This window comes from Diabrotica undecimpunctata, chromosome 2 (assembly GCF_040954645.1).
Source record: "Diabrotica undecimpunctata isolate CICGRU chromosome 2, icDiaUnde3, whole genome shotgun sequence".
In the NCBI taxonomy this organism is placed as follows: Eukaryota; Metazoa; Arthropoda; class Insecta; order Coleoptera; family Chrysomelidae; genus Diabrotica; species Diabrotica undecimpunctata.
Window position 1 is genome coordinate 48,371,549 of NC_092804.1, and position 15,365 is coordinate 48,386,913.

The following is a 15,365-nucleotide window of genomic DNA, read 5'->3' on the forward strand; positions in this document are numbered from 1 at the left end:
TTGCAATGTTGGAATTGACTTTTGGACTGTATTTTGATACAGCATAACAATTTGCCCAAGTCACTAAACAACAAAAGGATTAAATGGTATTAAATTGTTAATTTAAATCACTAAAACTGACCAATCTTATTACACTAAAAATATATATGTAAAATATTCATTTGCCATATTATAAATAATATTTCATTAATAATAAAATTACAACAAATATTTTTTAAAAACGTTTGTTCAGTTTAGTCTTAAATGACTATTTTTTAAAATAAGTTAATATTGATAACATTTTTGGATATCAATACTTCATTTAATGTTAATATAATTAAAGTAAAAACTTTTTTTCTAAATATATTTCTTTTATATCAATTTAATAAAACAATAATAAAGATATTAATAAACATTAATGAAAACATAAATATTTTTTGATTTAAGCTCTTTTAAAGTTATTATATTAAATAAAATAAATATTTTTGGGAACAAATACAAAATATAAAGTTAGCTATAAATTTTTTTTGTATCCTTTCGTCAATTGCAGTTGGCCCAGTAATGAACTCAAAATTCCCGCTTAAATCTTGACATTTTTAATCTATTAGTGTTTATCTGATGTGAGCAAAAAAATTATTGCCTATATTGGCAGTATTCGATAAAACCAACAACCAATTTACCTCTTTAGAACAATATGTATAATAAATAATACGTTCCTCGCACGGTTATCAAAAGTTGATGACGAAGACAGTGTAATGGTAAATACATCGATGATGAGTGATTCTCTAATTAGAAATCCTAAACCTACGTCTTATTTGTGCTGCCACAATTAAAAAGTGATTGGTTATTGGGCCCTCGCCGCGTATATTCAGTCACTTTGTTCTCCGTCACCTTCTACGTCTTTCTCTCCCACTTCCCTGGTATTACTATCTTCAGTTTCTATACTGCTGGTCGGAGTTGGAGTCTCTTCGACGTTCAGTAAACCGGAAGTTGAACTACTAGTAGATTGTGTGACGTTTGGACTTGTGTCGTACATAGCGTTTTTAGCAGGACTATACTTGTTCAGGTCAGTTGAGTAAGTACTGTTTAAATAGCTTTTTTCTAAATATCGACTACTTACACCATTGGTTTTAACATCAGGAGAAGAATAAAGATATTCAGAATCGTAAGATGTGCTTTTAGTGTTCAACGTTGAATACTTGTTAGTATCACTGGTATAGGAGTCAAAGAACGATTTTACTTCTTTTGATGGACCAATTGTATTGAATTTCTCAGAAAAAGTAGAATCTCCTGGAGTGTAGCTCATATATGAACCAGTTAGGAACGGATTAGTGCTAGCGTAAGTAGTAGGTTGCGTATAAGTAGAAGCCTGGGCGTAGTTCCAGCCATAGCCTCCAGTAGAAGTCATGGCCATAGAGCTCTGTAAATTAGTAAAAGTTGAAGTGAAGGAAGGAGTCGTAGTTCCCAAAGTTACGTTCAGTCCTGCTGAACTAGCTTGCATCGCCGGGGAGCTAGACCTTGATACTTGACCTAAAATAGAAGGAGATGCTCTACTTAAACTAGAAATCGAAGGTGAGTTTCTGGGCCCTGGCGAGCTTCCGGAGACGGCACTGGTGATGGATGGGGAGTGTCTCAGTCCAGGTGAGTTAATAGTCACTGAAGGAGAAGACCGCAGGATCGTCTGAGAGGAAGGAGAAGCGCGTATGACGGGAGAACTGACGCGGCTGGGCAGGCAGTGTTTAACGGATTCTGATCCCGATTGCGAGTCACTACTGCTGCTTGGAGAGCCTGGCGAAGAGACTATCACTTGCCGCGGTCGAAGCACTCCGGCCGATGAGGTGGCTTGTGGTCCTACCCGAGGGGATAGTGGACGGTAAGGACCTTTGCTTACTGATGATGGGCCCTGAAATTTAACAAAAAAAAAATATATTTAGAGATATTAAATTTATTATTTGTCATCTTTTATTCGCCGTTTTTTTAAATATTTATTTTTTTTTATTAAACAAAAAATGTTTTATCTTTATATTTATGTCTAAACTGTATTAAAGTGTACTTATTTTATATTTAATTTTTGATTTACTACAATTTTAAATACGAAAGTAACCGTATAACCCAATCTTTGGGATTTTAATAGCCATTATATCCATTGGGATATATTGACTATTGAATTTATTTATTTATTGTAATATCCTTCCACAATATATCCATTTTTGTCAGCTGACAACAATCAGGATTTTAATATAGTTGTAGCATGTATTTTCAGCTAATCTTACAGCAATTTTTCTCCTTACCAAAGAGTGCACTTGGGTGTTCTATGATACGATGCATTCCCTCCGCGTTAGGTCTATGTGCTGATATATCATGGTAAGTTTCTTGTATATCACATTTGTAGATTTTAAACAGTTTCGATAAATTTTTTTGCTTATTGCAAGTAATTTAATCGATGTTTCTGGTCATCATTGCCAATGTTGGCTCTAATATTAGCATATATTCCAAAGTGATATCTCTTTTGAAACCCAGGAAAGACCCCAAACTATCGAGTAGCTACCGTCCGACATCACTGCCATGTCGCCTTTATAAATTATATGAATCCCTTTTTATGAATTTTTAATTGCATCTAGAAACAGTTAGATGCAAATTTAATTCCACAAACAAGCAGGCTTTCTGATCAGGCAAATCCTGCACAAGCAAGTACTGAATCTAACAGAGTATATAGAGGAGAAATTTGATCAGAGATAGTAAGAGTAGAACCATAGAACCCTGCTAACTAGGATCTAAGATCGTGCTTAACTACGATAGGTCATTAGGTCATTGTTAAATAATATTCGCTTGTACGTTGGGCTAAATGGAAAAAAGAACAGATGATGAACTCAAAAAATAGCGTTCTGGCCCCAGTCACGAACGACTAGCCAATGCACTCTCAAGCTGAGAGCTTTGTATACGCTGACGATTTAGGTATTGCTGTAAAAGGAAAAACCTTTGTACTAATGTAAGTGCCACATAGTGTAATAGAGTCTAGTCGATAATGGAAGAGGCTTTAAACATGATGTCAACCTATTACAAACAAAACTCACTAAAACGAAACTCTGCTAAAATCCAAGTGAGTGCATTTCATCTTAACACCCATTTAAAGTATCTAAACTGAATGTGTCCTGGGTGATGTTAGCGACCACATTAACCAATCTTATTTTATTCATAGGAGCTTGAAATAAATCAGTTAACTTTAGACCAGTCCGTTTCCTTAGATTGGCCAGCCAGGATATACGTCTACATCCAGGACTATAGCAGTCGGTATTTACTATTACGCATAATGTGGCCGAAATAAGCCAATTTTCTGTTTTTTTTATGGTGTTAATAATTTTTGTTTCTTTTTTAGCCTCTGAAATTTCTTTCTTAGCCTCTAAAAAATGGTTATGTTAGTTATGTGGTATATATATAGACTAGCACCATATTTTAAATGGCTCTAACCATTTTATGGCATCGTCTATAAAACTCCAGCTTTCTACTCCAAAGAGGAAGAGATTAAAGTTAAAAACATCTAAGAATTCTTATACGTATATTGATACTTAAAAATAAGTTGCAGAGAATCTTCCTAAAACGGTTTAATGGGCTTCGAAGTGATGATTTCAGGTCTCTCTCTCTCTCTCTCTCTCTCTTCAGTCCTGACCCCCGGAAAAAGTGTAGTGGTCATCATAATGTCGTGCATTGCCCGTCTTCAAACATTTCTGTCTCTGGTCATTTCTTTAAACTCATGCATAGGTCTTTTGCATATTAGTGTAATTTGGTCGATTCATCTTGTTGGGGATCTTTCTCATGATCATTGGCCTTCTACCTTTCCTTGGATAATAAGTCTTTCCATGTTTCCTGTACTTTGATAACACGTCCAAATTGTTTTATTTATTAGGGATGGATTTTGCTGAACAGCCGTTTGTTGACTTTACCTCATTTAAAATTGAATTATTTGTTCTCTGGTCTGTCCACGAAATTCGTAACATTCTTCTCCAACAGAACATTTTAGTGGCGTATATCTTTCTTCTTTCCGCTTACCGTAGGGTCCAAAATTGATCAACCTCATTTTTAGAGTTCGTGAAATTTGAGAGTCCTTTCATATTTAGGCCATTTTTCAGAAGTTTAATTTTTTCCTGTAGTAACCCTGTGTTTGTGATCCCAGGTATCCTGAAGATATTAAACCGCTCACTAACATATAAATACCACTATCAGAGTACAAGACAAAACGTTGCTATGAGTAACAACCTTCTCCGAAAATTTTTAGAAAGCACATGGGGTCTAAAATTTTAGGTCTTAAAGTCAACAGCCGATGACTTGTGTTTTTCAGCAGTATAGAGTAAATCTAGGTACGCCTAATAAGTCACCACTTCATTAAATGAAACATGTAGAATAACTAACGGCTGTATGAAATATACCTCCCGTCCCTACTGTATCGGGCAGCTGATTTCGTATCACCAGAAGACCATAGATGTGTCTCTTAATATATGGAGAAGTTCAGGCAAACATTCAATCAAAGACACCAATTATATGAGTTCAAGTAACTGTCAGGAATCAGCCGCATTGAAGCAAGAAAAGGGTTTATGAGAAGTGTTAGCGTCGAACCCCCCGAATTGTTACAGCTACACTGAGAGCCACTGGAGCTACACTGGACAATAATTAGTGATTATTTACAAAACAATACATTGGCGTGTAAGTGAGAATTATAACGTCAAAACACTGTACGGAATAAGGTAAGAGATTTATAATATTTTTAACAATATGGCCGCGAGAAGAGGATTAAATCAATGGGATAGTGAAGAATCTGACGATGGTAAGAGAAAGAGGGAGGAAAAAAAAGAAGACGACCAAGGTGAAAACCCTTTCATGAAAAGCAAAAAGTTAACTAGGTCTCCACCTAAGAAAGATTGTGATAACACCGAATTGAAAGAAATGATGATCGCTCTTATGAACGAAGTTAAAGGAGTACGAAAAGACCAGCAGATCTTTCAAGAAGAAATTTGCAATTTAAAAAAAGAAAATCGTGAGTTGAAGGGAAAGATAAATTTCCTGGAAAGCAGGATCGAAAAGATGGATAAACAAATTCGGAAACAAAACATTGTGATCAAAGGACACGATTTCAAAGAAAATGAGGAACTGGAAGATGCCACCAACTTTATAGCAAATCAATTGAATTTGAATGTGAAAATAAAAGATGTGCAGAAAATAAGAACCTCTCAAGGGAAACCACCAGTGGCGATAGTAAAAGTAGATACAATGAAGGATAAAGAACTTATTATGAAGAATAAGAGTAAATTAAGAGGAACGCGGTATTTCATTGAAAACGATCTAACCCAAGCCGAAGCCAAACTACAGAAAGAGCTAAGAGATATGGCGAAAGAAGAAAAAGGAAAAGGTAATGAAACAAAAGTCGGCTATCAGAAAATATGTATAAACGATGAATGGTGGAAATGGAACCATAGTACCGAAAAACTAGAGAAAATGAAAAAAAAACTGAGTCTACACAGGCACAGTGGTCAGGAAAATATGGAAACGAATAAAGCGCGGAATAGGATGATGATAGGACAATGGAATGTTAGAGGGACTTTTGAAGTAGGAGCACTAAAGAACTTATCAGATACGTTAGAGAAATATGAGATAGATATTGCAGCTATACAAGAAACTAAACAAAAAGGAAATTTTACCATAGATGTGGGAAATTACGTGTTTTTCAACAGTGGAGACAATGAACGTATATTTGGGGTGGGATTTTTTATAAAGAAAACATTTGCCAATCTGGTGATAGATTTTGAGGCAGTCACAAGCAGATTATGTAAAATAAGAATAAGAGGAAAATATAGAAAAGTAACCCTTATAAATGTGCATGCACCAACAGAAAATACAGATGAAGACGTTAAAGATAGCTTTTATGAACAATTAGAACATATGTTTTACAAAATACCATCATATGACATAAAAATAATTGTAGGAGATTTGAATGCCAAGATTGGCAGGGAGGATATATACAAACAAATAACAGGGGGAAAAAGTAATCATAGAGACAGTAATCTGAATGGAAAAAGAGTAATAGAATTTGCTTTCGAACATAATATGCGAATTATGAGCACTTATTTTGATCACAAAGAAATTCATAAAGGTACCTGGGTATCACCAGATGGACAAACAGTAAACCAAATAGATCATTTACTAATAGAAGCCAAACATATGAGAGCCATAAAAGATAGCCGAAGTTAAAGAGGTGCTGATGCAAATTCGGACCACTTTTTGGTCAAAGTTAAAATGGAGCAAATAATACCCACAATTAATAACACTAGCTGTAAAAAAATAAAAAGATATAACGGTGCACTACTTCAGGAGGGAGAAGTTAAGAAAAAATTCAGGCAGCAAATTGAAGAGAAACTGAAAAGCCAGACAACAGTAAATGATATAGAAAGCAGATGGGTACAACTAGAAGAAAAAATTCAAGAAGCAGCCGACTCAGTATTAACAGGAAACAGACAATGTAAACAAACGGATTGGTATGATGAGGACTGTAAGAATGCCATTAATGACCGAAATAAAGCTAGAATAAATAGTATAATAAGAAATAATGAAGAGAGTAAAAAAGCTTATGCCGCAAAAAGACGGGAAGCAAAGAAGATTTGTAGAAGGAAGAAGCGGTCAAGTTTAGAGCAGAAACTAGTTCGTATTGAAGAAGATTTTTTACATAAACAAGTCAGGAATTTCTACCAAGAAATAAAACGAGACCGAACCCAATACAAAACCACATCAAGATATTATAAAGATGAAGAGGGGAATCTGTTAGGTGGAACAGATGAAAAATTAAGAAGGTGGGCCAATTATTTCGAGAACATATTATGTACGGACGACCAAGATGAAAGAGAACAAACGCAACTACAACATGAAGAAGTAAGGGACCCAGATGTAAATGAAGAAGTACCTACCAAGGAAGAAATTATAGAGATCATAAAAAACTTAAAAAACAACAAAGCACCTGGTGAAAATGGTATCATTGCTGAGTTTCTAAAAGAAGGTGGCGAAATGGTGCAAAAAGAAATCGCTGAGTTAATACGCGAAGTGTGGATCAGAGAAAAAATACCCAATCAGTGGAAAGAAGCAATCTTATGTCCAGTGCATAAAAAAGGAGACGTTACATAATGTAAAAATTACAGGGGAATAGCTCTACAAGATACAGTGTATAAGATTCTGGCCATATCAATTAGAAATAAAATTAAAACAAAAGTTGAAAATTGTCTAGGTGAATATCAAGCAGGTTTCAGAGCAAACAGATCGGTAATAGACCAAATTTTTACAATGAAACAAATTTTAGCTAGCTCATATGAATTCAACCTAACATTACACATGCTGTTTATTGATTTTAGACAGGCATATGATACTATAAAAAGAAATAGAGTATTCGAAGCACTGGAATATTTTAAATTTCCACCAAAAATAGTAAGACTGACTAAATGCATACTCAATGATACTAAAAGTAAAGTCATGTTAAAAGGACGGGTTTCGGATAGCTTTATCACTAATAGAGGTCTGCGACAAGGTGACCCGTTATCAACAGATTTTTTCAATTTGATCTTAGAGAAGATTTTACGAGAGTGTAACATCTACATTAGAGGCACAATATATCATCACAGGCATCAATGCGTAGCATATGCAGATGATGTTACCTTAATAACAAGGAGACCTGCAGAATTAAGAGAAATCTTTACTAGAATAGAGAGAATGGCCAGGGAATATGGTTTAGAAATAAACGAAGAAAAAACAAAATATATGGTGATGAGGGGAAACGAAAATCATCAAGGACAGTTCTTTAAGATACAAAGCCCAAGTAAAGAATATAACTTTGAAGTTGTTAGCCAATTCGATTACTTGGGAGTGACACTAACAAATAGGAACGAAGAGAACCAAGAAATCATAAAAAGAATGGCCAAAGGTAGTAAGAGTGCTGGGAGCCTGACTAAGATAGTGAGGTCGAATATAATATCCAGAACAGCAAAAAAACGAATATATACAACAGTTATCCGACCTACAGTACTCTATGCTAGCGAGACCTGGACACTAAATAAAGATATGGAAGTAAAATTAGATAGATGGGAACGAAAAATTCTTAGAAGGATATACGGAGGTGTAAAAGAAGGGAACATCTGGCGAAGAAGAACGAATGAAGAAATAATGCAAATATATGGGCAACCAAAAATAACAAGACTTGCTAAAATTCAAAGATTAAGATGGCTCGGACATATAGCAATGATGAAGGAAGGAAGAGTTCCCAATGAATTAATAAACACGGAGGCTGGTACAAAAAGAAAAAGAGGCCGCCCCCGAAGAAAATGGCTGGAGTCGGCAAAAGAAGATCTGAAGTCGCTGCGGGTACAAGATTGGAAAAACTTAGCACAAGATAGAAAGAACTGGAAGAAAACCGTTGAAGCCTTGGGCCTTTGAGGCCTGTTGAGCTGAACTATATATATATATACACTGAGAGCCACACGGAATGAACTTTACTGGAGAACTTGGCGGACACTTAACTGCATACTAATCGGCGTTGCTCATGTAAAACAAAACCTCATTAAATCAATACAAAATCTGGAACACACTGGAGTATGCAGACACTGATTGATTTATGGCTTGCAAATACAAAAGGGGTAGACGTATCTCGACACTGGGCAGAAAAATTCTAGTCGGATACGGACTCAAAAAAGTAAGTAAGTGTTAAAACTAAGTCTAATGCTCTTCTATTGCTGCATATTCTCAATCTACTTACTTATCTTGTTGTTTTGTTCTGGTGTTTACACGCTTTTAGATAAATTTGTTTCCTTATATAGGATTTTACCACCTAGATCTTAAAAGTATGGTTATCTGTATATAAAAATCTTAAGAATATTAGCATTTATAATACCAATTAATTGTTTAAATTTCAATAATATTAGGATTTTATTTACACATAAAACTTTATTTTTTGTCATTTCTCTCGATATATCTATACTTACTAGTATCTGGTGTAATGGGACCTGTGGCTGTGGGCCTCGCGGGCCCGAGACTGCTGAGCGAGGAGGAGGAGGAAACGGAGCCGCTGAGAGCCGAGACTGCTCTCGGGCCCCCGCCGGCCCCACCGAGGATTGAAGAGCCACCACCACCGCTCCCTGAGGAGGACACGCACTGCGACTGTCTCCACGCGGCCCGGATGGCCTGCCGCGCCGACCTGTCTGGAAAGGCCCCCTCTAAATACCAACAACACCCTCACACATCGATAAACTAACTACTTAGGCTACGTGACAATATATTATATAGATTTCAGTAAATAACCCACGCAATAATCAATTTTCCTAATCGATTGGCGATCACAGATCATAACAATAAAATATCAAATCCTTTTTAGATATTTGCCAATTTTATTTAAGGGTAGTGTCACTTTAGTAATCTGGAAATATGGCCTAACAGTAATCAAGCAATATAACATAAAACTACCGGATATTAGGATATTACATATAGATAAAAATAGTCTAACATAAACGCAACATAGGATGCATAACAATTTCATTGTTGTATTTTTCTTGCAGTGCCGTCTTATGACGAAGGTCTAATTTTTTCAATATTAATTATAATAACTTAATAATAACTCACACTTCCGATTACTCATTATATTTCCAAAAAATATGAGTTAAACTTTGCTGTACTTTATGGTTACATCTAGATCCGATATTGATTTATTAGATTTATTATCATTCTAACATACCGCAAATTATTCATATCTCGAATGCTGCCTCGCTTTACGATTTATTCGCCAATGAAGTACTGAGCATTTATTTTCGGCGCCATTTAACAAAAACGACCAACTTTTTAATCATTTTTCCTATTCTTTTAAAACTTGTTATCAAATGCACCTCTAGCTATCTTAATGCGTCTTTAGATTTCTTCAATTTTCTGCCTATAATATTCCCCAAATTTTATGTATCCACAATTTATAACTCTGTGTTGGTATTCTCACATGCAAGATTCCTCACAGCAGTAGTTACAGTTTTCATTTAGATTTAAAGTTTCTTTATCCGTGTCTGTAACAAGAACTGTACCATCAACATAACGAATATTATTCACTTTCAGTCCACTTATTTTATTTCCTATTTTATGTCCTTCAAAGACCGCCGAGAATATTACATACAGTTAAGTCCATGGTTTTTTACCCGTGCGTCATTAATATCTAGCGAGATAAAACACATACTTTGTATCTAGCATCATTTTCTTCACCGCATGGAACTAAAGGTATGTCGTCGCCTGTTGTTAAGTAAATACATATGTTATTTTTATGAACGCTCTAGATTCAGTACAATGAAAAGAAATAGGTACAAAAAAAAACGATTGGGAACGTTTTCAGATTGTAAGTAAGTTTGTTGTATTTTCTGCTGTTTTTTGTTCTGTTTTTGCATTTAGAAGTTATTTATATTACGCAATTAACTTTTTTATTGTTTTCAGACCTAATTTTATATTAGAGTTTGAAATTTTATGGCAAGTGTATTTTATTTTGCCATTACTCATTCGCTCATTCACAAAGTTAAGGAATAGTTTTGTTTAAGTTTCCGCAAAAGTGAAAGAAATGACAAAAAGAAAATATTTTATTTAATTTTTTAGATTATGCCTGGAAAAATTCTTACCTCATAAGCACAAGATTAAATTTAATCGAAATCTTTTAATTAGAAAAAAAGGAATGAAGGACCGCTGGAACCGTTGTCATCTGTTTAAGAGGTACAAAAAGTACAAAGCTTGAATGATGCCAAGCATATATATTATTAATATTATTTATTTGCCAACTTTATTACATAAAAAAATATTTATAATTAGAAAATTTTTATTTTTGGTTTTTGTTTTAGTTTCAATTAAAAATATTGATAATATTTTAACTTTGTTTTAGAGGGTAGTAGTAAATTGGCAAAAAAAACAGTATACAATATACAAAAAAAACAAATCCTGTTTTATTTTCTCCGGGAAAAAGCAGACCTCGTTTAAAAACGAAAACTACTGATTTACCTAAGGGCAATAACTTTTAACAAAAACTTTCTGTTGAGAATTACGAGTAGAACTTAACATGTTATAGTATATTAAAATTATATAGTTATAGTATATTAAAATAAATAACTTTTTAAAGAAACATGTAACCCATGAAGCGTTAATCAACGAGATGCAGGCTAAAGAAATTGTTTCTACAAGTAAAACATACATGGGTAGAATACTAAAAGATTTGGGCTTTAAATTTAAAAAAGATTAACATCGAAGAGCTTTAATTGAAAGAACTCATATCGCAGCACAACGAGCGTGTTTCTTACGGAAATACACAAAAAACAGAAATAGATATCCACGAAAAGTTGTATTAAAAAAAAATCAAAAGTTGTGGAAGGAAGCAATCCAAACGGGTAAGGATGTCGCCCAGACAAAGTGTGTAGAACGTAATTACTAACATTGAAGACAACAGTTCAGATACTGAAGATAATGAAAATGAAATATGAGAAATACGTTCAAAATCTTGATCAATATTCTTTGAACTAAATCAGGTTTCATTCTTTAAATAATTTTACTGTTACCTATACCATCAACACAGTGTAAATTTTATTGTATATTTAATTTAGTTTTTTTTTATAAATTGTTTAGTTATTTATTAATCACTAATGATATTAATAGTTATTTAACCAACAAGTGTATTAATAAGGGCGATTAACAATTGAGATATATAAACGCGCGAGCGAAGCAAGTGCGTTAATGTTCGAGATTGTTAATCGTCATTTTAATTCACGAGTTCGTTACAAAACTTTTCCGTCGACCGTACTTTTCAGAAATAAAAATATCTTAGTTTAAATTTTTATTTACTTAACGATAAATAATGACATACAATGACAGACAGTACTTACAGCGGCTACTTCATTTTAAATAATTTTTAGTGGGAATATAAATTGGTATGTTTGGTTGCCTACACCACAGGTAACTGCCAATCACAGAGCGTTAAATGTGGTTAAATTAATTTATACAAGCAATGTATGTTGTATTGCCTATAATGAAATCGTTCATTAATAAAAAATTATTCATTAATAGGGGTCATTAATCAATGATTTTGAGGGTGTTAAAATTAATCATAAATGGACGGTTGACGAAAAAATAATTTATAAAGCTACTTCAAATGTAGGTGTAATTCTGCACCAAAACTTTAAAACAAACCTAACATTTTACTCCAGTCATCAGAGGCGAAAATGCCATTCAACCTCTAAAAATCATACGAACAAGCAGAATTTTGCCGATAATATTAATTTTGGAACCCCAAACAACATGCAAAAAAGTTTACCACTTTTACCCCCGGGCTTCCTCCTAAAACTCAACTCGTAGTTGGGTAAAAACGCAAAAAAAATCGATTTACCAAGAATCTACACGCCTTAGAAAAACATGTTTTTCCCATTTGAATTCCAAGGGTGTACAGATTCTTGGTAACTCGATTTTTTTTGCGTTTTTATCCCCCTACCGGGAGGTTTTAGTGGGAAGTTTGGGGGTAAATGTGGTAAACTTTTTGTAACTTTTTTGGGGTTTCAAAATCAATATTCTCGGCAAAATTCAGCTTGTTCGTATGATTTTTAGGGGTCAACTCTCTGACAACAGGACTATATTATATTATATTTATTTGATAACGTCAAATTTTATAATAAAATCCGTGATCGGAGCAGTAGCCACTTTAAATGCATGCTTTAAATGATATCACACCGGTAAAGAACCATGGACTTAACTGTATTTCAGAAAATACGTTGAATTAAAGAGGAGAGAAAGGAAGTAAACTTATCATACTCCTTTTTGTACTTCAGAATCTTTAAACAAAACACCTTTTCTTATGTTGACTATTGACCTATGCTTAAATTGTTCAATATTTTTATCTTAGTTTTAAACGGCCTACTCTCTTCCCGATAAGACCACTCAATTGTCTTGACCGACAACGTTGGGCCCGACGGTTGGTGTGTGTGAACTTGTTGGTCGACAAAAATAGTTGTCATGTCCCGACTCGACAGGTTGTCTATGGGAAAGTCGGCAGTCGGGATGTCGCGGTTGTACAACCAAAGCGGTTGACCGTCGGATACAACTATTTTTATCGGTAAACAAGCCTACACACACACGCCAACAGTCGGGCCCATCGTTGTCGGTCACGACAGTTAGGTAGTTTTGTCGGGGCGTGTTTAGTTTTTTTTTTCTACATTTTTCTATAGGTTTTTTGGTCCAAATATTTTTGTGTTATTATTTGACAGAACAACAACACAGCTCTAGTAGTTCCAATATCTTTACTGGATCCAAACTACTGATCTCCTGAAAATTTGCTGCATTTTTTATTGTTTTCTATTTTGTTTAATTCATAAGGCTTGTAATTCATATATTTCACAAGTTTGTGTTATTATATTATGATACAGGATTTTTACATTTTTATATTGGAAGAGAAGTTGATGTTTCAGAGGAGGATTCCAGAGCAACAACTAACACATCTTTCAGAGTCTTCTAACATTATTGCCACAAATTGGTCGTATTGCTCTTGTATTGTCTTGTAGTGATCCTTTCTCAAGTTAATATGTTTATTTTCTAAATTGACTGCACCGTACTGAAGACGACCAATAGTTAGAACTAGGTATATACGGTTGCTTTCATCTTATACACATATTATAATATTTTTTTTTCCTTTGTTGCGAGCTATGCTGTTGCCTACTAACTTAATTTTGCTATTAACTCGCATTAACCTTTTCTTATATATTATGTTCTTACGTATATGTATTTGCATATCTACGCTTTAATCACATTTCGTAGGAGAGTCTCTTCTTATGAACTTGTTACGTGTATTATCATTTATAAATTTGTATTTTTTATGACGTCCTCTTTTAGTATACGATTTAGGTCATCATTTTTATTGTTCTACAAATTTCATAGTCTTTAGTTTTAATTTTGAAAATACAGTGATGAGTGTCTTACCACCCGGCAAAATAGCGGAAAGGATAGAAGACAGATTAAGTTGTGAGATAGTAGGAGATAGGGCTAGTATCAGACGTGTCTGTTTGACTTTAGTCATAATTATACGGATGACCTCTAAAATATTTTATTTTAATAATTTCTGATGTTAGAATAAATGATTAAATATATTAAGATATATTATAGTAAAAAACATTAATTAGTAGCGATTTTAAATTATAAATCTTTAAGTTTATTTAATAATAAAAATAACTCAACTGAAATATTTGACTAAACTAAAGGTAGGTATGTTTTGTCCGAAAACAATTATTGTATGTAAAATTGGAGTAATAGTTAGAGACGTTGTCAATTGACAAGAAGACTGGGGTTCAATTCACACCAAGGGTAAAATTTTTGTTTTACTCAATAAAAAATAATAGAAAATATAATACATATTAGGTAACAAGTTTTCGAAAAACTCATTATTTACAATTTAGTCTTATTCCAATATTATAAAATAGAAATACACAATATTTCACATTCAATTCCAGTTTTACAGTCTTCAGTTGTGAATGGAAAATAATCCATTGAAGTGAAGTGAATGCAGTGAAGTCCATGTAAAGTCCATCACTAAATTCTCAGTATTAATATCAATTTCTCTGTACAGGTAATGATTTTCAAAACAATTGACGACATTGGAATGGATGCGAGCGAACAGCTACCTGCTTTATAGCTAACCAAATCATCAAGCCTTCAAGTTATCAAATAATAACACACCGAAAAGTGTTATTTACGGTAAACAGAAACTTTTTATTGAAAAAACAATTCGTGAAAAGGATTTTAACGGTCGAGGAAAAAGTGCAAATTGTTGTCTGGCATGTGAATGGATTATCAGACAACATGATTGGACAACAATTTGTAAATTTGTTTCCAAATAGGCCGGCTCCATCAAGATCAACAATTCAGTCTATTATACGTAATTTTTTTACTTATGGATCCGTGTTCGCTCCAAGAGGAGTTCGCAGACGAAGGGAGGTAAATCCAGATTTGGAACTAAGGGACACTTTGATTTGTGCAAGTATTGAGCAAAATCCTACCCAATCAACATCTCGTCTTGGAGAACAATATGGAATTCCAAGATTTAGAGTAGGTGAAATTTTTTAAAGACATCGATACCGTCCCTATAAACTTCATAAATCCAAAGAACAATTCCCTGGGGATCAATATGGCCGTTTAGAAATTTGTCAAACTGCAATGTAAATGTCACATCAAGATGAACATTTTTTACAGAACGTTTTGTTCACCGATGAATGTACGTTTTCATTGCATGGCCGTCACAATTCAATCAATGCTAGGTATTGGTCTCGAGGAAATCCTCATCAGATTTATGTCACTCGTACCCAGTGTCTTCGAAA

General features: G+C 33.9%; 1 protein-coding gene across 1 annotated transcript in view; it reads right to left on the reverse strand.

Moving 5' to 3' along the window:
- Window positions 1-525: 525 nt before the first annotated feature.
- The window catches only part of RhoGAP100F (Rho GTPase activating protein at 100F), a 539,358-nt gene continuing 524,518 nt past the window's right edge, over window positions 526-15,365 (reverse strand). Inside the window, exons 22-23 of the mRNA XM_072522830.1 lie at window positions 8,988-9,199; window positions 526-1,882 (exon numbers count right to left, since the gene is read on the reverse strand). Coding sequence (XP_072378931.1) covers window positions 848-1,882; window positions 8,988-9,199 — 1,247 coding nt within the window. The 3' untranslated portion in view covers window positions 526-847. The remainder of the gene's footprint in view (window positions 1,883-8,987; window positions 9,200-15,365) is intronic.